General features: G+C 45.2%; 1 protein-coding gene across 1 annotated transcript in view; it reads left to right on the forward strand.

Moving 5' to 3' along the window:
- The window catches only part of SHMT2 (serine hydroxymethyltransferase 2), a 144050-nt gene that overhangs the window by 52112 nt on the left and 68830 nt on the right, over nt 1-23108 (forward strand). The window contains exons 4-5 of the mRNA XM_077297716.1: nt 11238-11438; nt 13151-13232. Of these exons, the coding sequence (XP_077153831.1) occupies nt 11238-11438; nt 13151-13232 (283 nt within the window). The remainder of the gene's footprint in view (nt 1-11237; nt 11439-13150; nt 13233-23108) is intronic.

Below are 23108 nucleotides of genomic sequence, written 5' to 3' on the forward strand. Positions count from 1 at the left end.
CCACCCCATTGGCTAGTAATAAACCACAATACTGGACACAAGTAACTATGCGAATTAATCCGGATCATCAGGAGATTATTCGCTTTCTTGTGCTGTATAATCTACATGATGTGTTGGTGCTTGGATTGCCATGGCTGCAATCTCATAACCCAGTCCTCGACTGGAAAGCTATGTCTGTGTTAAGCTGGGGATGTAAGGGGATGCATGGGGACGTACCTTTGGTTTCCATTTCATCATCTATTCCCTCTGAGATTCCTGAATTCTTGTCTGACTATCGTGACGTTTTTGAAGAACCTAAGCTTGGTTCATTACCTCCGCATCGGGAGTGCGATTGTGCCATAGATTTGATTCCGGGTAGTAAATACCCTAAGGGTCGTTTATTTAATCTGTCTGTGCCTGAACATGCTGCTATGCGAGAATATATAAAGGAGTCTTTGGAAAAGGGACATATTCGTCCTTCGTCATCTCCCTTAGGAGCCGGTTTTTTCTTTGTGTCTAAGAAAGATGGCTCTTTGAGGCCGTGTATTGATTATCGGCTTTTGAATAAAATCACGGTTAAATATCAATATCCGTTGCCACTGCTGACTGATTTGTTTGCTCGCATAAAGGGGGCCAAGTGGTTCTCTAAGATAGATCTCCGTGGGGCGTATAATTGGTGCGAATTAAGCAGGGGGATGAGTGGAAAACCGCATTTAATACGCCCGAGGGCCACTTTGAGTATTTGGTGATGCCTTTTGGCCTTTCAAATGCCCCTTCAGTCTTTCAGTCCTTTATGCATGACATTTTCCGTGATTATTTGGATAAATTTATGATTGTGTATCTGGATGATATTCTGATTTTTTCGGATGACTGGGACTCTCATGTCCAGCAGGTCAGGAGGGTTTTTCAGGTTTTGCGGTCTAATTCCTTGTGTGTGAAGGGTTCTAAGTGCGTTTTTGGGGTTCAAAAGATTTCCTTCTTGGGATACATTTTTTCCCCCTCTTCCATCGAGATGGATCCTGTCAAGGTTCAGGCTATTTGTGATTGGACGCAACCCTCTTCTCTTAAGAGTCTTCTGAAATTTTTGGGCTTTGCTAACTTTTATCGTCGATTTATTGCTGGTTTTTCTGATGTTGTTAAACCATTGACTGATTTGACTAAGAAGGGTGCTGATGTTGCTGATTGGTCCCCTGCTGCTGTGGAGGCCTTTCGGGAGCTTAAGCGCCGCTTTTCTTCCGCCCCTGTGTTGCGTCAGCCTGATTTTGCTCTTCCTTTTCAGGTTGAGGTCGACGCTTCTGAAATCGGAGCTGGGGCGGTTTTGTCGCAGAGAAGTTCCGACTGCTCCGTGATGAAACCTTGTGCTTTTTTTTCTCGTAAATTTTCGCCCGCCGAGCGGAATTATGATATTGGGAATCGGGAGCTTTTGGCCATGAAGTGGGCTTTTGAGGAGTGGCGTCATTGGCTTGAGGGGGCTAGACATCAGGTGGTGGTATTGACCGACCACAAAAATTTAATTTATCTTGAGTCCGCCAGACGCCTGAATCCTAGACAGGCGCGCTGGTCGTTGTTTTTCTCTCGGTTTAATTTTGTGGTGTCATACCTACCGGGTTCTAAGAATGTTAAGGCGGATGCCCTTTCTAGGAGTTTTGAGCCTGACTCCCCTGGTAATTCTGAACCTACAGGTATCCTTAAGGATGGAGTGATATTGTCTGCCGTTTCTCCAGACCTGCGGCGGGCCTTGCAGGAGTTTCAGGCGGATAGACCTGATCGTTGCCCACCTGGTAGACTGTTTGTTCCTGATGATTGGACCAGTAAAGTCATTTCTGAGGTTCATTCTTCTGCGTTGGCAGGTCATCCTGGAATCTTTGGTACCAGGGATTTGGTGGCAAGGTCCTTCTGGTGGCCTTCCCTGTCACGAGATGTACGAGGCTTTGTGCAGTCTTGTGACGTTTGTGCTCGGGCCAAGCCTTGTTGTTCTCGGGCTAGTGGATTGTTGTTGCCCTTGCCTATCCCGAAGAGGCCTTGGACGCACATCTCGATGGATTTTATTTCGGATCTTCCTGTTTCTCAGAAGATGTCTGTCATCTGGGTGGTGTGTGACCGTTTCTCTAAGATGGTCCATTTGGTTCCCCTGCCTAAGTTGCCTTCTTCTTCCGAGTTGGTTCCTCTGTTTTTTCAAAATGTGGTTCGTTTGCATGGTATTCCGGAGAATATCGTTTCTGACAGAGGAACCCAATTCGTGTCTAGATTTTGGCGGGCATTCTGTGCTAGGATGGGCATAGATTTGTCTTTCTCGTCTGCTTTCCATCCTCAGACTAATGGCCAGACCGAGCGGACGAATCAGACCCTGGAGACATATTTGAGGTGTTTTGTGTCTGCAGATCAGGATGATTGGGTTGCTTTTTTGCCTTTAGCGGAGTTTGCCCTCAATAATCGGGCCAGCTCTGCCACCTTGGTGTCTCCTTTTTTCTGTAATTCGGGGTTTCATCCTCGATTTTCCTCCGGTCAGGTGGAATCTTCGGATTGTCCTGGAGTGGATGCTGTGGTGGAGAGGTTGCATCAGATTTGGGGGCAGGTAGTGGACAATTTGAAGTTGTCCCAGGAGAAGACTCAGCTTTTTGCCAACCGCCGGCGTCGGGTTGGTCCTCGGCTTTGTGTCGGGGACTTGGTGTGGTTGTCTTCTCGTTTTGTCCCTATGAGGGTTTCTTCTCCTAAGTTTAAGCCTCGGTTCATCGGCCCGTACAAGATATTGGAGATTCTTAACCCTGTGTCCTTCCGTTTGGACCTCCCTGCATCTTTTTCTATTCATAATGTTTTTCATCGGTCATTATTGCGCAGGTATGAGGTACCGGTTGTGCCTTCCGTTGAGCCTCCTGCTCCGGTGTTGGTTGAGGGCGAGTTGGAGTACGTTGTGGAAAAAATCTTGGACTCCCATGTTTCCAGACGGAGACTCCAGTATCTGGTCAAATGGAAGGGATACGGTCAGGAGGATAATTCTTGGGTGACTGCCTCTGATGTTCATGCCTCCGATCTGGTCCGTGCCTTTCATAGGGCTCATCCTGATCGCCCTGGTGGTTCTGGTGAGGGTTCGGTGCCCCCTCCTTGAGGGGGGGGTACTGTTGTGAAATTGGATTTTGGGCTCCCCCGGTGGCCACTGGTGGAATTGAGCTTGTGTGCATCATCCCCTCTGTTCACCTGTTCCCATCAGGATGTGGGAGTCGCTATTTAACCTTGCTGCTCTGTCACTTCCATGCCGGTCAACATTGTAATCAGAAGCCTTTCTGTGCATGTTCCTGCTTCTAGACAACTCCCAGCTAAGTCGGACTTTTGTCCTTGTTTGTTTTTGCATTTTGTTCCAGTTCACAGCTGCAGTTTCGTTTCTGTGTCTGGAAAGCTCTTGTGATCTGAAATTGCCACTCTGATGTTATGAGTTAATACTAGAGTTTTAAAGTAATTTCAGGATGGTGTTTTGATAGGGTTTTCAGCTGACCATGAAAGTGCCCTTTCTGTCTTCCTGCTATCTAGTAAGCGGACCTCGATTTTGCTAAACCTATTTTCATACTACGTTTGTCATTTTCATCTAAAATCACCGCCAATATATGTGGGGGCCTCTGTCTGCCTTTCGGGGAAATTTCTCTAGAGGTGAGCCAGGACTGTGTTTTCCTCTGCCAGGATTGGTTAGTCCTCCGGCCGGCGCTGAGCGTCTAGGGATAAAACGTAGGCACGCTACCCGGCTACTGTTAGTTGTGCGGCAGGTTTAGTTCATGGTCAGTTTTAGTTTCCATCCTTCCAAGAGCTAGTTCTTATGTATGCTGGGCTATGTTCTCTTGCCATTGAGAACCATAACAGCGGTCTCTGCGGGAACGGCAGGGGATGCGGTTCAGAAGCAGCGTTGGGGGAGACTCCGTTAGACGGCTCCCCCCTCGTCTGTCCGGCATGTGGGATGGCTGGACTGCAGGTCTCATGGACAACGCTGCAAGTGTGCAGTCTGGGGAGAGGCTCCAGACACCGGCCGATATACAAAGGTCCGTGATCCGTGGCACAGCAGCAGCGACAGCCGGTACACCGCTCCATAGCGCGGGCCGAGGTAAGATCGCCGCCGCGCATGCGCAGAGCGGTGTAAAAATCCCCATACTCGCCTGGAAGTGTTTGGTAGCACTTCCGGGTCACTCACACAGCGGTGAGGGAAAGCGCGGTTTCGCGCATGCGCAGTACACCGCTGAAAAAGAAAAAAATCCAGATTTCTGCCTATAAAAGGGGGATGGTTGCGAGCGCACAGGCGATGCAACATGTCATCCCCAGGCAAGACGGTGGACCCAGCAGGCGAATTAGCCAGAAGGAGGTCCTCGGACTCAAGTCGTAGGAGTGATGCCGTGGATTCGAGATCCAGGAAGGCGCTTCGGCCACCTGATCCGGTACCGTACAGCTTCACTGGGTGAGTGTAAAAACCCTCTGCCTATAAAGCTAACACTCTTTCCACAATATCTTCTTCACCCAGGCCAAAAAGAAACAAAAATCCAAACACAGTGTGCTTTGTGTGTTGAACCTCTCCCAGATTCCTACCCTAAAAAACTCTGCAACCAATGTTACTGAAACCATGCAGAGTCTATCTATGTCTGTTACAGATATACGGGCCATAATCAGGGAAGAGTTACAGGCCATTACACAAGCCAATGCACCCCCTAAGAAATCCAGTAAAGAGAAAATAGTATCCAGCTCTGAGTCCGATGATGAGGGCGTCATCAACTCAGACTCCTCACATACGTCATCCTCTTCTTCAGTACCGTCTGACATTGAAGGTCGGTCTTGTTTTCCCCTTAATGGGGTTGACAACCTAGTAAAATCCATCAGGAATACAATAGGTTGTGAGGATACAAAAGATGACCAAACAGCACAAGACATCATGTTTGCAGGGTTAGCGGAGAGGAAAAGAAGAGCCTTTCCAGTAATTCCTGCTGTTAAAGCATTGATAAAAAGGGAATGGGAAAAACAGGACCAGAGAGGTTTTCTCCCGTCAGCCTCCAAAAGGAAGTACCCCTTTAGTGACGATGAGCTAATATCATGGACTAAGATTCCTAAAGTGGACGCAGCGGTCGCCTCCACTTCGAAACAATCAGCTTTACCGGTTGAAGATGCAGGCCTACTCTCTGATCCCCTGGATCGGAAAGCGGAATCCTCTTTAAAAAGATCATGGGAAGCTTCCACGGGCATATTCAAACCAACGATTGCCAGCACATGCACTGCTAGATCCATGCTTGTCTGGATTGATCAGTTAGATCAACAGATTAAACAGGGAGTCTCTAGACAAAGATTGCGGGATGCGATACCATTAATTAGAGGGGCAGCAGCATTCATGGCTGACGCATCAGCTGACTCTCTACGCCTCTTAACAAGATCAGCAGGTCTAGTAAATAATGCCAGACGTGCGTTGTGGATGAAGAGTTGGAAGGCGGATACACAGTCAAAGGCCAAGATCTCTGCTATTCCGTGTGAGGGTGAGTTTCTATTTGGAAAAGCTTTGGATGAAATCCTAAAAAAAGCAAAAGAAAGGAAAAAAGCCTTCCCTGACCCCTCAATTCCTTTCTATAGGAAGACTTTTAGGAGGAGACCGTTCGGGAAAAGAAGACAAAATGAAAGACCGTCGCGGTGGGCCACAAGAGAGGGACAACAGAGTGGTACTATGTTTAAATGCCCCCCTTCCATAGAGACAATAAATATTAAGACAGCAGTCGCCCCAGTAGGGGGTAGGTTAAAATTTTTCTTTCCCCAATGGCAAAAGATTACGTCATATTCCTGGGTTCTAAATATTATTAAGGAAAGAATTAAAATAGAATTCCTCCAAATTCCCCATGATTCTTTTATTTTAACAGCCCTCAGTTCACCAATACAACAAAGGGCCCTTGAACTAGAGATCCAAAGTCTCATAAATAAAAATGTCTTAGTTAAAGTACCAAAGGGACAAGAGGGTAGTGGGTTCTACTCTCCATTATTTTTAATCCCTAAGCCCGATGGTTCATTCCGAACAATTATAAATCTTAACTCAATACATTTATTAAAAATTATACGTTTAAAATGGAATCTATTAGATCTACCATTAAGCTCCTTTATCCAAATTGTAAAATGGGCGGCATTGATTTGAAAGATGCTTACTACCATCTCCCTATCCATAACAGACATCAAAGATACTTCAGAGTCGCAGTAAAACTCGAAGGGGAGATTCATCATTTCCAGTACACGGCCATGCCCTTTGGTCTTTCCACAGCACCAAGAATCTTCACCAAAGTAATGTTAGAGGTGATGGCCTACCTTTGCCAAAAGGACACTTTAATCATTCCCTATTTGGATGATTTTTTAGTTGTAGGAAATTCGTCCCTTCAGTGTGCTGAACGTTTAGCTGACACTGTCTCATCTTTACAGGATCTAGGCTGGATCATCAACTCCGAAAAATCCAGACTTATTCCACTTTCCCTCCAGATATTTCTAGGGTTCCATCTAGATTCCACAAAAAAAAGATGTCTACTCCCTCAGGTAAAAATATCTCTAATAGAGGGAAAAGTAGCTGCTGCCATTCACAAACCACAAATGTCCCTGAGGGAAGGAATGTCCTTATTAGGATCCCTTTCTTCCTGTACTCCAGCCGTCCAGTGGGCACAACTCCATACCCGAACATTGCAACACCAAATTCTTCGGGAACAGAGAAAATTCCTAGGGCACCTTGAATCAAAAATGTTATCACAGGAGGTCCTAGCTTCCTTGGTTTGGTGGCTAGATAATAAGAATTTAACGGGGGGTGTCCCTTGGCTGATAACACCATCCCACACTTTGACTACTGATGCTAGTCCCCACGGGTGGGGGCGCACATATGGGAGATGATTTCTGCCAGGGAATATGGAATGAGGAAGAGATCTTATATTCATCTAATTGAAAAGAGTTGAATGCAGTAAACTATGCACTGCATCAATTTCTCCCACAGCTTCGAGGAAATCATGTCAGAATCTGTTCAGACAACACTACGACAGTGGCTTATTTAAACAAACAAGGCGGTACTCGATCAGACGCTCTAATGTCTTCCGCAAACAATATCTTGATCCTGGCCGAAAAGCATCTGTTGTCCCTCTCTGCGATCCACATCAAAGGAGAGAGCAATCAACAGGCAGACTTTCTAAGTCGACACACTCTACATCAAGGAGAATGGTGTCTGAATCCTCACATTTTTCTCAAAATAACATTTTTATGGGGCAGGCCCCAGATAGACCTGTTTGCTACGAAACAGAACAGACAAGTGCAGAAATTTGCATCTCGGTCCTGTGCAGACCACCCGGACATTCTAGATGCTCTTCAAATACCCTGGCAATTCAAACTGGCATATGCCTTCCCTCCGATAATTCTGCTTCCACAAATAATACGGAAAATCAGGGAAGAATAATATTGATAGCACCATTCTGGCCCAAGAGACCATGGTTCTCGTGCCTGCAATCAATGTCGGTGACAGATCCATGGGTCCTTTCCTCAATCCCAGACCTACTATCTCAGGGACCTTTCTTCCACCCCCAAGTGGACAACCTCCACTTGACGGCCTGGAATTTGAGGCAGATATTAATTTCTAGAGGGTTCTCAAAAGGTCTAATCCTAATCGATACACTCCTGCTTAGCAGGAAACCATCTACCACAAAGATTAATACTAAAATATGGAAAAAGTTTCTTCAGTTCCATGCAGGTTCCAACCCCTCAGAAGTTCCAATAAGACCTATCTTGGAATTCCTGCAAAAAGGGAAAGAGTTAGGTCTTTCTGTTAATACACTGAAGGTCCAAGCATCCGCTCTAGGCGCCCTCTATGGCCATAATGTTGCTGGGGATAAATTGGTGTCCCGTTTTATCACGGCCTGTGAATGAGTTACTCCTGTTCACATACCTAGAGTTTCCCCTTGGAATCTAAATCTTGTCTTAGACTCTCTAACATAACCTCCGTTTGAGCCTATAGATACAGCATCTCTAAAACACTTATCGTTTAAAACGGCCTTCTTAGTAGCATTAACTTCAGCTAGAAGAATCAGCGACATTCAGGCCTTATCAATAGATCCACCTTTCCTTCTAACATTTCAGGACAGATTAATTTTAAAACCAGATCCCTTATATCTCCCTAAGGTCGCAGGAAAATTCCATAGATTACAAGAGATACATCTTCCCACTTTTTTTAAAGACCCCTCCACTCCTGAAGAACAAAAATTTCACACTCTAGATCTCAGGAGAATAGTTTTACAATATATTGAAAGAACTAGTAGTTGGAGGCAGAGTAGGGCTCTGTTCATATCCTTCCAGGGCAAAAAGAAGGGGTATGGAGTTACAAGAGCCACCTTATCCCGTTGGATTAGAGACGCTGTCCGGCTGGCCTACTCCACGAAAAATAAAGAACCTCCGGAGGGCATTAAAGCACACTCCACCAGAGCCATGGCTTCTTCCTGGGCCGAAAGGGGAAACGTTCCAATTGAGGACATATGTAGGGCGGCAACTTGGTTGGCTCCTTCTACTTTCTATAATCACTACAGGCTTGATCTTTCATCAGCTTCTGACCTGCACTTTGGCAGGACTATACTCAGCACGGTGAAACCCCCCCCCCCCCCCAGGTGTTGGTCTCTGGAAATCTCTCCAGTGGGTGCTGTCATGGCGAAGGGTAAATAGCCGGATTACTTACTGGTAATGCTCTTTTAATGAGCCCATGACAGCACCCTGTCAAATCCCTCCCTAATAAATTAAAAATCCAATTAAATTACTTCTATGGAGTATATAAGTTTAAGATATATTGTAAATATTTGACTAATACTGGCGGTCCTCCGGGTACTCTGAAAATTAAACTGAGGAGGAGAGGGGGACCACCCCTTTTATTTCTCTGTAGGTTTCCTGTTCCTTGGGGCGGATCCCTATCTCTCCAGTGGGTGCTGTCATGGACTCAATAAAAGAGCATTACCGGTAAGTAATCCGGCTATTCCATTAGGGATAGGCTTAGGGTTGGGCTAGGGTTAGGGTTGGGCTAGAGCTAGAGCCAGGGTTAGAGTTGGGTTAGGGTTGGGGCTAGGGATGGAGTTAGGGTTAGGTTTGCGGCTAGGGTTAGGGTTGTGATTATGGTTGGGATTAGGGGTGTGTTGGCAATTAGGGGTGTGTTGGGGTTGGGATGTGTGTTGCGGTTAGTGTTGGAGTTAGAATTGGGGGGTTCTACTGTTTAGGTACATCAGAAGGTCTCCAAACATGACATGGCACCCACCATTGATTCTAGCCAATTTTGCATTGAAAAAGTCAAACGGTGCTCCCTCCCTTCTGAGCCCTGCCATGCACCAAAACAGTGGATTTCCCCCACATACAGGATATCGGTGTACTCAGGAGAAATTGCACAACATATTTTGTAGTCCAGTTTCTCCTGATACCATTGTGAAAATAAAAAAAATTGGTTCCAAAGTTAATTTTGAGAAAAATGTAAAATGTTCATTTTTTTTTCCTTCCACATTGCTTTAGTTCTCGTGAAGCACTTGAAGGGTTAATAAACTTGAATGTGGTTTTGTGCACCTTGAGGGGTTCAGTTTTTAGAATGGTGTCACTTTTGTGTATTTTCTGTTATATTGACCTTCAAAACTCACTTCAAATGTGAGATGGTCTCTAAAAAAATAAGTATATAACTTTTGTTGTAAAAATGAGAAATCACTGGTCAACTTTTAACCCTCATAACGTCCTAACAAAAAAAAGAAAATTGTTTCCGAAATTGTGCTGATGTAAAGTAGACATGTGGGAAATGTTAGTTATTAACTATTTAGCGTGACATCTCTCTGATTTAAGGGTATAAAAATAAAAAGTTTGAAAATTGCAAAATTTTTGCCAAATTTCCGTTTTTTTTTTTTCATAAATAAACGCAAGTTATATCGAAGAAATGCTACCACTAACATGAAGTACAATATGTCACAAAAACAACAGTCTCAGAATCAATGGGACCCGTTGACACGTTCCAGGGCTATAACCTCATAGTGACAGTGGTTAGAATTGTAAAAATTGGCTTGGTCATTAAGTACCAAATTGCCTCTGTCACTAAGGGGTTAACCTCGAGGTGAAGAGTGTTCCAATGCTGGAAGTAAGGCTACCAGTGAGCTTTCAGTCATGTGGGCGGTGCAGGGAGCATTTACAGTCATTGCCATACTGTGAGTGCCACTGTAAGCCCGCCCCTGTACTTCAGCAGATGGCGCTGTAGAGCATCTGTACAGATCAAGCTGTCAGTCTCAGAGAGTGCTTACATCGGTACTGTGAGTGATGAGTAGAATTGCTGCCTGCACCGCCCCCATGACTGAAAGCCGGCAAAATAAGTTTAATTTTTTCCTGAAAGCTACGATTCTAGTAATGTAGCTGAACAGCATGTTAACTCCATTTACCTGCAGATTAACCCTATATTTGCAGGTAAATAGTATTTTTCGAGGTGACTTTTTTTTAGTTTAAGTAGTTATAATCTCTCCACTGGATCTGCAGTTGAGGAGTTTGGATTGAGTGACAGTCGGGTATGTACCCAGCTACTCCATTCAGTGTCTGTTTTTGTTGGTGCCATATATTTTGCGTCTTCTGAGCGGTATCTTTCAGTCTCGTAGGCAGCGGCAGGGCACATGCTTGATATCTACTTGCTGTAGTCTTGCAGCTGGGAGAAAATCCCTTTAACAAAAGTAACATTCCTATTCAGTAGTTCAAGACGGTCACAAATTTTTTTTATTTTCCAACACAAGGTAGAATCCATATTTTATTGCTAAACATTGGTTTATTTTAATATGAAAATGCTAGATGTCCATTATGGTGTCTCATTTAGGGCTCTCCTAAAGAGTTATTCCCACCCCCACCGCCCCCTAAAAAGTTATCCTATATCTATAGGGTGTCTCAGCGAACCCAAGATCGGGCTTTTGAACCCTCCTGTCTTGAATGGAGCAGAGGTAAATGTGCTCTGCTTCTTCTCCATTTATTGCCTATGGGACTATCAAGTGCAGCACTCGACTATTTTTGGCAGTCCCATAGACAATGAATGGAGTAGACACCTCATCTCCACTCCTTTGAGAACAAGACTGCATAGGCTCGTTCTTGGGGTTACAAAAGCCTGATCTCACGATCGCTAGTAAAACTGTTAGTGTTTAGGGGATGACTTTATTTTGAGAGGGGTAGGGGAACACCCCATTAAAATGCCAAATATCTTGAAATTGCAGAAAATGTAAGTTGTGCTTCTGTTTGTGTCTTTTCTATAGGTATTATGGAGGGGCCGAAGTGGTGGATCAGATTGAGTTGCTGTGTCAGCGACGAGCATTGGAGGCCTTTAAATTGGACCCAGAAAAGTGGGGTGTGAATGTGCAGCCATATTCTGGCTCCCCAGCTAACTTTGCAGCGTATACCGCACTTCTGCAGCCACATGACCGTCTCATGGGGCTCGATCTCCCAGATGGAGGACAGTAAGTATACAGGAGTTGTGTACGTTGTCCGCTCTGTGATGGAACCAAACATACAAAATCTTGTCTGTGCATCAGGTGAAAAAGGAACCAAATGTGGTTTATCCGCACTCACTGATAGGTACTGACAATCCAATTCATAGGATATTAAAACATTTTTATTTTAAATGCTTTAGAGCCTAAAATGAATACAATACAATACAAATATACAATTTTTAATGCCCTACAAATTTGATTTTCATGGCCTTTTAGAGAGCGTGGCTCAACACATTTGGCTCCTTTTCTGCCTATCTCTGGTCGGAAGACCCTTGGACCTGCAGTTCATACGTATATATGCATCTCAGGTTAGCATATCCTTCATGGCATTATTTGTTGTTCTTCTAGAAGACCCTTTTTTGCGCTTTTCTTTGCTCTCAGTTTCTGCTATGTCTTTGCATTAGGGCATGTTTCTACATCTGACAGAATTACATAATCCCAGTTGCAGTTTCCCACTGATTTATTGCTGAATTTGTAATTAACCGCCTGTATCTCACGGTGACGTTACCTTTCAGTTCACACTCTACGATTTATCACTTGACACTTTTCTATAGCCTGCAATAGACTGTCTCTTCTTTTTCTATGTGCCTAGAACTTTACTGATGCCGCCTGTTTGGCTTATCAGATTTGTCCAGCCCATTGATAAGGATTCTCCTCTCACCAAGTGGTGGTCAGGAAGTGCTATCACTTAGCGATCTCTGGGGGTCCAATACTTATCCCAGAGTGGAATAGGCTGTAGCCTTCACATATTTTCGGCACAGAAGAGTTTTCAGCTACTCGCCACTCCAGGAAAATCCTGTGAAGGTGAAGTGGCGCTGTGACACCTTTATTCTGAGGATCAACGGGGGTCCCAGAGGTGGGATCATTACATCCTGGCATAGCCCACCAATATCACTTACTAAGATGGGGAGACGCCCATAAGGCATGGATATATCTTCTCGAAAAGCTCATCACTCACGGGTAGCCTCCAGTCAGTTCTGTGCGTTTCTGCCAGTTGTCGTGGATTTACATAGAAGTGGCACTAAGTAGATAGATTATAATTTATTATCTGGTATTAAGGAGGTTGTCCACTACTTCTTGATTAACACCCGGCACCCCTGTCGTTCAGCTGTTATCAGTGGTGGCCGCTGGCCAGAAGTACGTACTCGCCGAACTGCTCCATCTGCTGATAGCGGCTGAGGCTGGGTACTGCACATCCGCCATCACATCACTAGTATCCCGATGTGTAGTACCTGCTGCGGCCACTGTGAGAAGACGACCAGCTCGGCAAGTGGGTGGCTGCTGACACCGATAACAGCTGATCGGCGGGGATGCTTGGGTGTCGGACCCCGGCCGATCAGACATCGATGGCCGGACATGCCATCCATGTAAAATCAGTGGACAGCCTCTTTAATGCTTTGATGCATTTGGTCATCTTCTAATTTCACACATTGATATCATTTGACATTATTGTCACCATTATGTATTTTTTATGTTAACCCTCTCCCTCCCACCCGACCATAAGCTGCATGTTATTGCTTGTATATAGGAGTATTGGCAATATCTTCTTTCTCTGCTGCGTAATTCTGAGCTCTTACTCAATGATTATAGAAATCCCCTAATACTCTTCTGACCATCTCTGTAATATTCTGCCTTACCTAGTTACGTCTTGTAACCTGACAATCTGTTGTTTTTTCCAGCTTGACCCACGGGTACATGTCCGATGTGAAGCGCATATCTGCTACCTCCATTTACTTTGAATCTATGCCTTATAAGCTGAATGTAAGTACCCACTTGTAACTACTGTTAGGCCCCCATAAGAGGCGATTTACCAAAACTGAAGCAGTTAGTCATGGCAACCAGTCAGGTTTCTGCTCCTATACACCACTGACAAATCCGAAGGCATTTGATTGGTTGCTATGGGCAACTACTCCTATTGGTTGCCAAGGACCAATTATTACTGCACTTTCTGTCCATTGTGAGAAAAGCGAACTACAGCTGTTGTTTTACTTTGCACCTGTTTTAATACATCACTTCCACCACATCATCATAATAATTTTTTTTTTTTTATTCCCATCGATTCTGACATTTACATAAGAGCTGAATCTAAATGAAACCTAGTACATTTCAGCTAATACGACTGTGCCCACTATTGTGTGTGAATATGGACATGTTTGTGGGGTGTGCACAGCCCCCTGCTGTAATAGTATGGCCAGTAAGCCGGCGTGGTGCACTACACGTACCTGTCACCGGCATCCAGGGCCGGACTGGCCATCGGGCAGTTCTGGCAAATGCCAGAAGGGCCGGTGGCAGTAGTGGGCCGCTCGAGTGTGCCGCTGTCGGCACACTCTCCCCGCTGTCGGCACACTCCCGGCCCCGCATTCAACTATACCGGCGTCATAGACGCCGGTACAGTTGAATGCAATGATGGAGGAGAGAGTGCTGACGCTTCCTCTCCCATCAATCCCCGCTCTGCCTGCCGCTGACACTGCGTGTGCGCGATGACGTCATATCATCGCGCACCTGCTGTGTGACCGGGCGGGCAGACTGCGACTGCTGAGACCAGAGCCAGAGCAGCGCAGGGCAGGAGGAAAGGTGAGTAGAGTGTTTTGGTTTTTTTTTATCAATGAGTGATGACTGGATTGTGGAGCTATTGGGATGGGGGGGGGGGCTGTGCTGCATTCCATTCTATGGGCCTCTGCTGCATTATATTCTATGGGCCTCTGCTGCATTATATTATATGGGCCTGTGCTGCATTCCATTCTATGGGCCTCTGCTGCATTATATTCTATGGGCCTGTGCTGCATTCCATTCTATGGGGCTGTGCTGTATTATATTCTATGGGGCTGTGCTGCATTACATTCTATGGGCCTCTGCTGCATTATATTCTATGGGCCTGTGCTGCATTCCATTCTATGGGCCTCTGCTGCATTATATTCTATGGGCCTGTGCTGCATTCCATTCTATGGGCCTCTGCTGCATTATATTCTATGGGGCTGTGCTGCATTCCATTCTATGGGCCTCTGCTGCATTATATTCTATGGGCCTGTGCTGCATTCCATTCTATGGGCCTCTGCTGCATTATATTCTATGGGGCTGGCTGCATTCCATTCTATGGGCCTCTGCTGCATTATATTCTATGGGGCTGGCTGCATTCCATTCTATGGGCCTCTGCTGCATTATATTCTATGGGGCTGGCTGCATTCCATTCTATGGGCCTCTGCTGCATTATATTCTATGGGGCTGTGCTGCATTATATTGTATGGTGGCTGGCTGCATTACATTCTATGGGCCTGTGCAGCATTATATTCTATGGGCCTGTGCTGCATTATATTCTATGGGCCTGTGCTGCATTATATTCTATGGGGCTGTGCTGCATTATATTCTATGGGGCTGTGCTGCATTCAATTCTATGGGCCTGTGCTGCCTTATATTATATGGGCCTGTGCTGCATTGTATTCTATGGGCCTGTGCTGCATTCCATTCTATGGGCCTGTGCTGCATTATATTCTATGGGCCTGTGCTGCATTGTATTCTATGGGGCTGTGCTGTATTATAGTCTATGGGCCTGTGCTGCATTATATTCTATGGGCCTGTGCTGCATTCCATTCTATGGGCCTGTGCTGCATTATATTCTATGGGCCTGTGCTGCATTCCATTCTATGGGCCTGTGCTGCATTATATTCTATGGGCCTGTGCTGCATTGTATTCTATGGGGCTGTGCTGTATTACATTCTATGGGGGCTGTGCTGTATTACATTCTATGGGGGCTGAGCTGTAATGCTGGATACAGCTGTAATTATATGTTATATAGTCGTGTTACACTCCCCTCACTTCTTGTAGCCTACAAGTGTACAAAGATATTATACAGTCACCATGTGACAAGTGGGCCTGTGTGACTTCAAATGCCAGGGCTGAATTTTAGTCCCAGTCCGGCCCTGCCGGCATCCTATCTAAGCCTTTGTGTGCATGTCTATTACTGGACAACCATCCCCTCATGGAGGATCGGTGTGCGAGTGGTTGTTAATCTGTGTTTTGCACCCGGGGCATATACTGTATATGTATATATATATATCACCATATCAATTCTTCGGATTTGCTGGTACATAAAGGACAATGGGTTATTGTTAAACAAATCTCAGACTTATATTATGATTTAAATGTTTGTTTTTTTATGATTTTTTTTTTTTATTGGCGTAGAGAGCAATCACCGTTACATATAAAATGCACATCTGTACATTTACTGTATTTTGCGGATTATAAGACGCATCCCAAATTTTTAGGAGAAAAATAGGGAAAAAAATCCTGAACATGGAAACATGCCGTTATAGGAATTTTTCGATTGGTTACTATACTGTATATATGATTGTCATATTTACTTTTCAGTCCTTTTGTTTGATAGAAATATATAATATACACATAGTGAATGGTTTTTATTTTTTTTGTACTCTGCTGTAGGGAGGTGTTTTGGCTCTCCACATATATATTATGATCCATTGTGGAGATCTAGTTTGTCCTATTGCAAAAAAACTCATCCTTTTTTTGTTTTTGTGCTTTTGTTCACTTTTGTATTCAGATTTCCTGTTGTATTGTATGGTTACTATTGCCTTTATACACCGCTCTTCTCTTTCATTTATGGATTTTTTAGAGTAATTACAATAGGTCTGAAAGATCTATTAAAAAATGTGGATAGTCTGTACTGTGAAATCTGGTGATGCATCCACTTTAAACTGATTCTCCTCAATCTATGCCCCCACGGCCAGTAGGATTCAGCCGTGTTCAACTCTAAAGATGGCCATACACAACGGTCAATCGGTTGTCCGCTCTCGCGCCTGACTTTCCCATACACATGGAGTGTTAAAGGGCCACTGTCACCCCCTCCAGCCGTTATAAACTAAAAGAGCCACCTTGTGCAGCAGTGATGCTGCAGTCTAACAAGGTGGCTCTTTTAGTTTTTGATTCAGTTATTCCCTCAATAAAGCGTTTTAAAATTTGTACAAAATAACCTGTCCTTAGACCTGGAGGCGGTCCGAAGCTTCCTCGGTGAATCTCCCAACGGCCGTCACTCTTCTCTTCTGGGGATGTGGTCGCCGCCCCCTGAGCGCTGTTTCTTCTTAAATCCGGCGCCTGCGCTGTGCGTGCCTGCCTGGGGCAGGCGCAGTCTTCATTGTCCGTCATAGGTCAGATCCAGGGTGCCTGACTGCGCCTGTGCGGGCAGTGCGGCCACCCTGTTGCTGAATCCCCGCCCCGCACTGTTATACATTATGCACAGTGCGGGGCTGGGGTTCCTGGGCATGCGCACTGCGCTGTTTAGACGCTCCCCCGCCTTCCAGCGTTGCCGTAATATACAGGTTTCCTTGCCAGCGTTTGGAATGAAGCAGCCTCAAATAACGCTGGAAGGCGGGGGAGCTGGGGGAGCGTCTGAACAGCGCAGTGCGCATGCCCAGGAACCCCAGCCCCGCACTGTGCATAATGAATAACACAGGGCGGGGATTCAGCAACAGGGTGGCCGCACTGCCCGCACAGGCGCAGTCAGGCACCCTGGATCTGACCTATGACGGACAATGAAGACTGCCTGTCACAGGCAGGCACGCACAGCGCAGGCGCCGGATTTAAGAAGAAACAGCGCTCAGGGGGCGGCGACCACATCCCCAGAAGAGAAGAGTGACGGCCGTTGGGAGATTCACAGAGGAAGCTTCGGACCGCCTCCAGGTCTAAGGACAGGTTATTTTGTACAAATTTTAAAATGCTTTATTGAGGGAATAACTGAATCAAAAACTAAAAGAGCCACCTTGTTAGACTGCAGCATTACTGCTGCACAAGGTGGCTCTTTTAGTTTATAACGGCTGGAGGGGGGTGACAGTGGCCCTTTAATGTGTTTCCACTGGGGAGACAGGAGAAAGCTGCTGCCAGAAATTCTGGCAGCTGGTTATTTCTTGAAGAACAAGGGTGTTAGGCATTGAAATTTAAACTCCGCTATCCTTAACTCCATCAACACCATCTGTTGGGAGGTTCCCCTACACATGAGATGTTTAGCTGATATCTGTGGACTTGCTTGATTTTTAAAGTGAATTGGGACCTTAAAGGAGTTCTCCGAGAATGTGATAAAAATGTCACCTGCATCAGCTTTGAAGCTGCACCCCATCCTAGTCATGTCAGGACAGGTTGCTTTCTGAAGAAGCACAGACTGACTGGTGTCTCAATTTTCAGGGGAGCAGCATCATAACCTTGCGTGTTCACTCCATGCTGACTGTGAAGAACTGGTTTACAAATGATCACGGAAGAGGACTGAGGATAGAAGAAAATGAACAGTTCTACAGGGCCCATTTCTTTTCCCCCTCTTGCTACAGCCCTGAGTAACTCATGGCTGAGTGAGCAGATCAGGTTACAATGCTGTTCCTCTGACAGTTGAGACACCTGTCTTGACCGGTGACTAAGACAGGTTTCAACGTGAAATATGTCGCAAGGATCATTTTTATCACTGTTTTTGGAGAACACCTGTGTGTAGAAGCCACATCAGATGTATGAAAGGGATTTCATGGATGAAATGGAGATGAGGTTACCATGCTGCTCCTCTGACAGTTGAGACACCTGTCTCAAGCTGTTTCTCTTCAGATGACTACCCGTCTTGACTGGTAACTAAGACAGGTTTCAATGTGAAATATGTTGCAATGTTCATTTTTATCACCGTTTTGGTGAAAAGCTGTGTGTAGAAGCCACATCAGATTTATGGAAGGGATTTCATGGATGAAATGCAGTCAGGGGCACCCTAAATGAACAATTCAAGAAAAAAAGTTTGGCAAAATAAGTCAGTGAAAAATAAATGAGCAATTAAAGAGAAGTGAGTAGATTGTGAAACATTACAAAAATGCAAAAGATGAATGGAAACATGAAAAAAAAAAAAAAAAAAAAGTGAAATGCAGTGTAAAATCGGGACTTGTAGTAAAGTGTAAGTAGCTCGAAACACAGCCAGGTGAAACCGTATAAATGGCCATAAAACAGACCTGCACACACAAAATATATATAAAAAAATTGACATTTCCAAATCAATAAAAGTAAACGACACCAGTGGGAAGCTAAAAGATGTTTTCTTCGATTCATACTTCACCTCCCCCGCATACACATTTTACTTCTAAAAGAAAGGTTCACTCATGCAACTTCAAACCATTATGGAAAATAAGGGATAAAAATGCTGCTCAGTGGTGATGGATCATTTGTGGTCATTGTAATAAGCGTAAAGAAATAATCGTCTTTGCAGACTTCTACATAAACAGGATTCTTCCATGCCGGCTTATAATGTAGTGTTTGTTCTCCCGCTGCTTTCGCTTCCCGGGGCTATTTAAGTCTTTTATTACAGAATATAAATGCAAGGTATTTAGAAAGTTTCTTTTGAAACTGAAGATGACAACTGAAAAACTGTTTTATCCAGATTATAAATAATGCTGAAACGATTAGAATGGCACGGAAAAGTTGCTGTAATTCAGTTGTGACACCATCAGGTAAGCCCAGGTTTCAGCACCCCAGCTGTTCTTTATGAAGCTGTGCGGAGCTGGAATGGCACCAGGCACAGTCCCTGCCAACTAAAGCTGTGAAATATACAATCCTAAAACGATCACGTGGAAGGCAATCGAGTGGGGAAATTAGAAGGAATGCTAACCGGGGGAGCTGTGCGGTATAATTAACAACTTTATCTACCAAAAGCGTGAAAGCCTTAGGTATTGGGTAAAAATGCTGTAATGTGCTGGGGTAATTATTCCTTAAAGCAGATCTGGCACCAACGCTCCTAAAATAAAATGCATTCATTATTAACTAGATCTCTTGTATCTGATGAGGCTGGTGTACTTACTTTAACATGTGTCTGCATGGCTATATAATCCTCTTTAAAAATAGACAAACCTTATTTTCATAAAATGCACATTTTAATATGCGCAGTATGCAGCCATTCTGACCTGGATTTTCAAAGTATTTTCATTGGCCTCATCCGGTCTAAAAGACCTATTTAATATTTTTTGAAGGATATATTGTGCACTCTTGTGGCCTGTCTGCTTTTTAAGGGAACTTTTCACCAGGTTTTCCTAATATAAGTGTATTATTGCAACTAGTCCCTATTCACTTCAGTGAGCTGAGCTTGATGTAAGTGACCTACCCATAAACAAATATACAGTGGGGAAAAATAATAAAAATATTTGATACACTGACAACTTTTCCCACCTAGAAAGAATGTAGTAATTTTTATCGCAGGTACGCTTCAACTGTGAGAGACAGAATCTTACAATGTGATTTTCTAGATTTAAAAAAAAATCATTTTTACATAATTCATTTGAATCTTATTGCATGAAATAAGTATTTGACACAGTAGGAAAACAGAACTTAATATTTGGTACAGGAGCCTTTGTTTGCAATTAGGGGTCAGAGTTTTTCTATAGTTTTTTGACCAAGTTTGCACACACTGCAGCAGAGATTTTGGCCCACTCCTCCATACAGATCTTCTCCAGATCTTTCAGGTTTCGGGGCTGTCACTGGGCAACATTGAGTTTCAGCTCCTTCTAAAAAATTTCTATTGGGCGCAGGTCTGGAGACTGGTTAGGCCACACGAGAACCTTGAAATGCTTCTTACAGAGCCACACTTTAGTTGCCCTGGCTGTGTGTCTCAGGTCATTGTCATGCTGGATGACCCAGCCACGACCCATCTTCAATGGTCTTACTGAGGGAAGGAGGTTGTTGGCCAAAATCTCACACAACTTGACCCCATCCATCCTCCCTTCAATATTGTGCAGTCGTCCTGTTCCCTTTGTAGAAAAACAACCCCAAAGTATGATGTTTTCCCCACCATGCTTCACGGTTGAGAAGGTGTGCTTGGGGTTGAACTCCTCTTTCTTTTTACTCCAAACAACAAATGGAGTTGATACCAAAAAGTTCTATTTCCAGGTCACCACCTGACAGCACCATGGAGGACGTCCTTCTTATCCATAGTGGGACAGGAAACCACGAGAGTTTAAAAGGACCCTCCCCACTCCACCCTTCAGTGTTTTTCCTGTCCCACTGTGGATGGGAACGACGAGAGATTCGCTGTCCCAGACAGAGAGTGTGGATCGGGGGGGCTCGGCCTCTCCCTTCCCACTGCGTGTCCTCTGTATTGCTGACACCCAATTAATCGGGTCCCTCAGCAGCACCAGTGCAGCGCTGCTCCTGGTGGATGGGTCGCTTCCCCCTGGGGGGGGGCTCTCGACCCGGGATGAAGCCCCCTGATGTACCTGCATATTCGTCCTGCAAGGACGCTCCCTTCGCAGGCGGATCTATCGGTATCAGGCATCTGAGAACGCTGAAGCAGCCGGAGACGCCGGCGGCGACTCACTTCCGGTTCACTGCTGCGGCGCGCGTCACTTCCGGGTCGCGGCCAGCAGCAGGGGCGATCATCCTCTTCACTCCTTGGTGAGGAGATCCGGGACATGAAAGAAGTTCGGCTGCAGTGATCCGCACAAATATAGCAGCAACTTCTGTGGCGAGATCTATGCATCTGTGGCTGGACGATCTAAAAGAACAATTGTTAGCCAAGACTCCTAGGGAATCTCTCGTAAATGCTATCCCTTTATTAAAACTAGCAACGGGGTTTCTGGCAGATGCTACTGCAGAGTCTGTAAGATTCACTGCTAGGGGTCAGTCATTGTCAAATGCAGCTCGAAGGGCCATATGGTTAAAAAGTTGGTCCGGGGATGTCCACTCAAAGAACAAGTTATGTTCCATTCCCTTCTCAGGAGGCAGAGTCTTTGGGCCTATATTAGATGACATTCTGGAAAAGGCTTCTGATGAAAAGAAGGGGTTTCCAGAAGAGAAAAAGAAAAAATTCCAGCCCTTTCGCAGGCCCTATTACAGTCAGAGATCTGACTATAGGGGCAAAGGTAAACAAGGTAGATGGAGCTACCAGAAAGGGGGTGATAGAAACAAAAGTAGAGATCAGGGTTCCTCAAATCCTAGATCAGAGTACCGTAAAAAATGACGCCACCAGGATAGGGGGGCGGTTACTGAACTACCTGAGGGAGTGGGAAGAGATTACCAGAAGTCCATGGGTCCTGCAGGTTATATCTCAGGGATACAGGATAGAATTCGAATCCATTCCCCCAGAGAGATATTTCGTGTCCAACGTCCATCTCTCTTCAGTCTCCCCAATGTGGCTGGATATTCAGGATCTCCTCCGGATGGGGGCGATATGTCCTGTTCCTCCTCATCAAATAGGGACGGGTCACTATTCGGGTCTTTTCTCTATAAAAAAAACCATCAGGAGAATCCCGAACCATCATAAACCTCAAGCCTCTAAACAGATGGCTACAGTACAAGAGGTTCAAGATGGAATCCATCCGCTCCACAATTCCCCTACTAGGAAAGAACGTGGTAATGTGCACTTTAGACTTAAAGAGTGCATATTACCACGTTCCAATATTTCCACATCATCAAAGATATCTAAGGTTTGCGGTGGAAAAGGATGGGTCAATCTTCCACTATCAGTTCCGTTGCCTCCCATTTGGTTTAGCGTCGGCTCCAAGAGTTTTTACAAAACTCGTCATAGAAATCGTGGCTTATCTCAGACAACGGGATATCACGATAATCCCATATCTCGACGATTTCCTTTTAGTAGCAGACTCAGTGGCGCAACTCAATGTCGATTCCCAGTTGGTAATCTCCACACTGCAGAAACTAGGTTGGGTGTTGAACTGGGAAAAGTCACATCTAACTCCAAAATCAAGAAGACAGTTTCTGGGTGTAATACTAGATTCAAAGATCAGAAAGTCATTTCTTCCAGAGGGAAAGCAATCCGACCTAATAGACAAGATTCGACGGTTCACAAGAAGTCGCGTGACAATAAGAGATGCAATGAAGATCCTTGGCATCATGACAGCCTGTATCCCATGTGTCAGCTGGAGTCAGTTCCATTCCCGTCAGTTACAAAAGTCGGTTCTGACATCATGGGACAGAAGACAGTCTTCGTTGGACAGGGAGTTCCTACTATCCCACCAGGTCAGACGGTCCCTACAGTGGTGGATGGTGTCGGAAAACCTCCAGAGGGGTGTCTCTTGGGTCCAGACTCCAGCAGTCACGGTGACAACGGACGCAAGCCAACAAGGTTGGGGTGGCCAGGTACTCGGAAGATACTTCCAGGGACAATGGAGCCTAGAAGACAGCAACAATTCATCAAACCACAGAGAGCTTCATGCGGTTTGGAAGGTCTTACGTTCAGCCCAGACCTTGTTAAAAAACAGACACCTAAAGGTCTTATCGGACAACGTTACAACGGTAGCTTTCCTTCGTCATCAGGGGGGTCCAAGGCATCCGAAACTACAGCTCCTGGCGGATCAGATTTTCGCCTGGGCAGAGAGATCGGTTCTCTCAATTTCAGCGGTCCACTTAGAAGGCTCAAGAAACCAGATCGCGGACTTCCTGAGCAGGAAAAAATTATCACCCACAGAATGGGAATTAAACAGCAGGGTTTTCGATACCCTGTGTCGACGCTGGGGAACGCCGGTTGTCGACCTATTCGCAACCAGAAGAAATGCAAAGGTAACAACATTTTATTCCCTGAACCCTCAGGAGAATCCGGCAGGGATAGATGCCCTCTCTCAGTCATGGAGCAGGGGTCTGTTGTATGCCTTTCCCCCTCTGGCC

The sequence above is a fragment of the Ranitomeya variabilis genome, chromosome 3 (assembly GCF_051348905.1).
Source record: "Ranitomeya variabilis isolate aRanVar5 chromosome 3, aRanVar5.hap1, whole genome shotgun sequence".
Classification (NCBI taxonomy): domain Eukaryota; kingdom Metazoa; phylum Chordata; class Amphibia; order Anura; family Dendrobatidae; genus Ranitomeya; species Ranitomeya variabilis.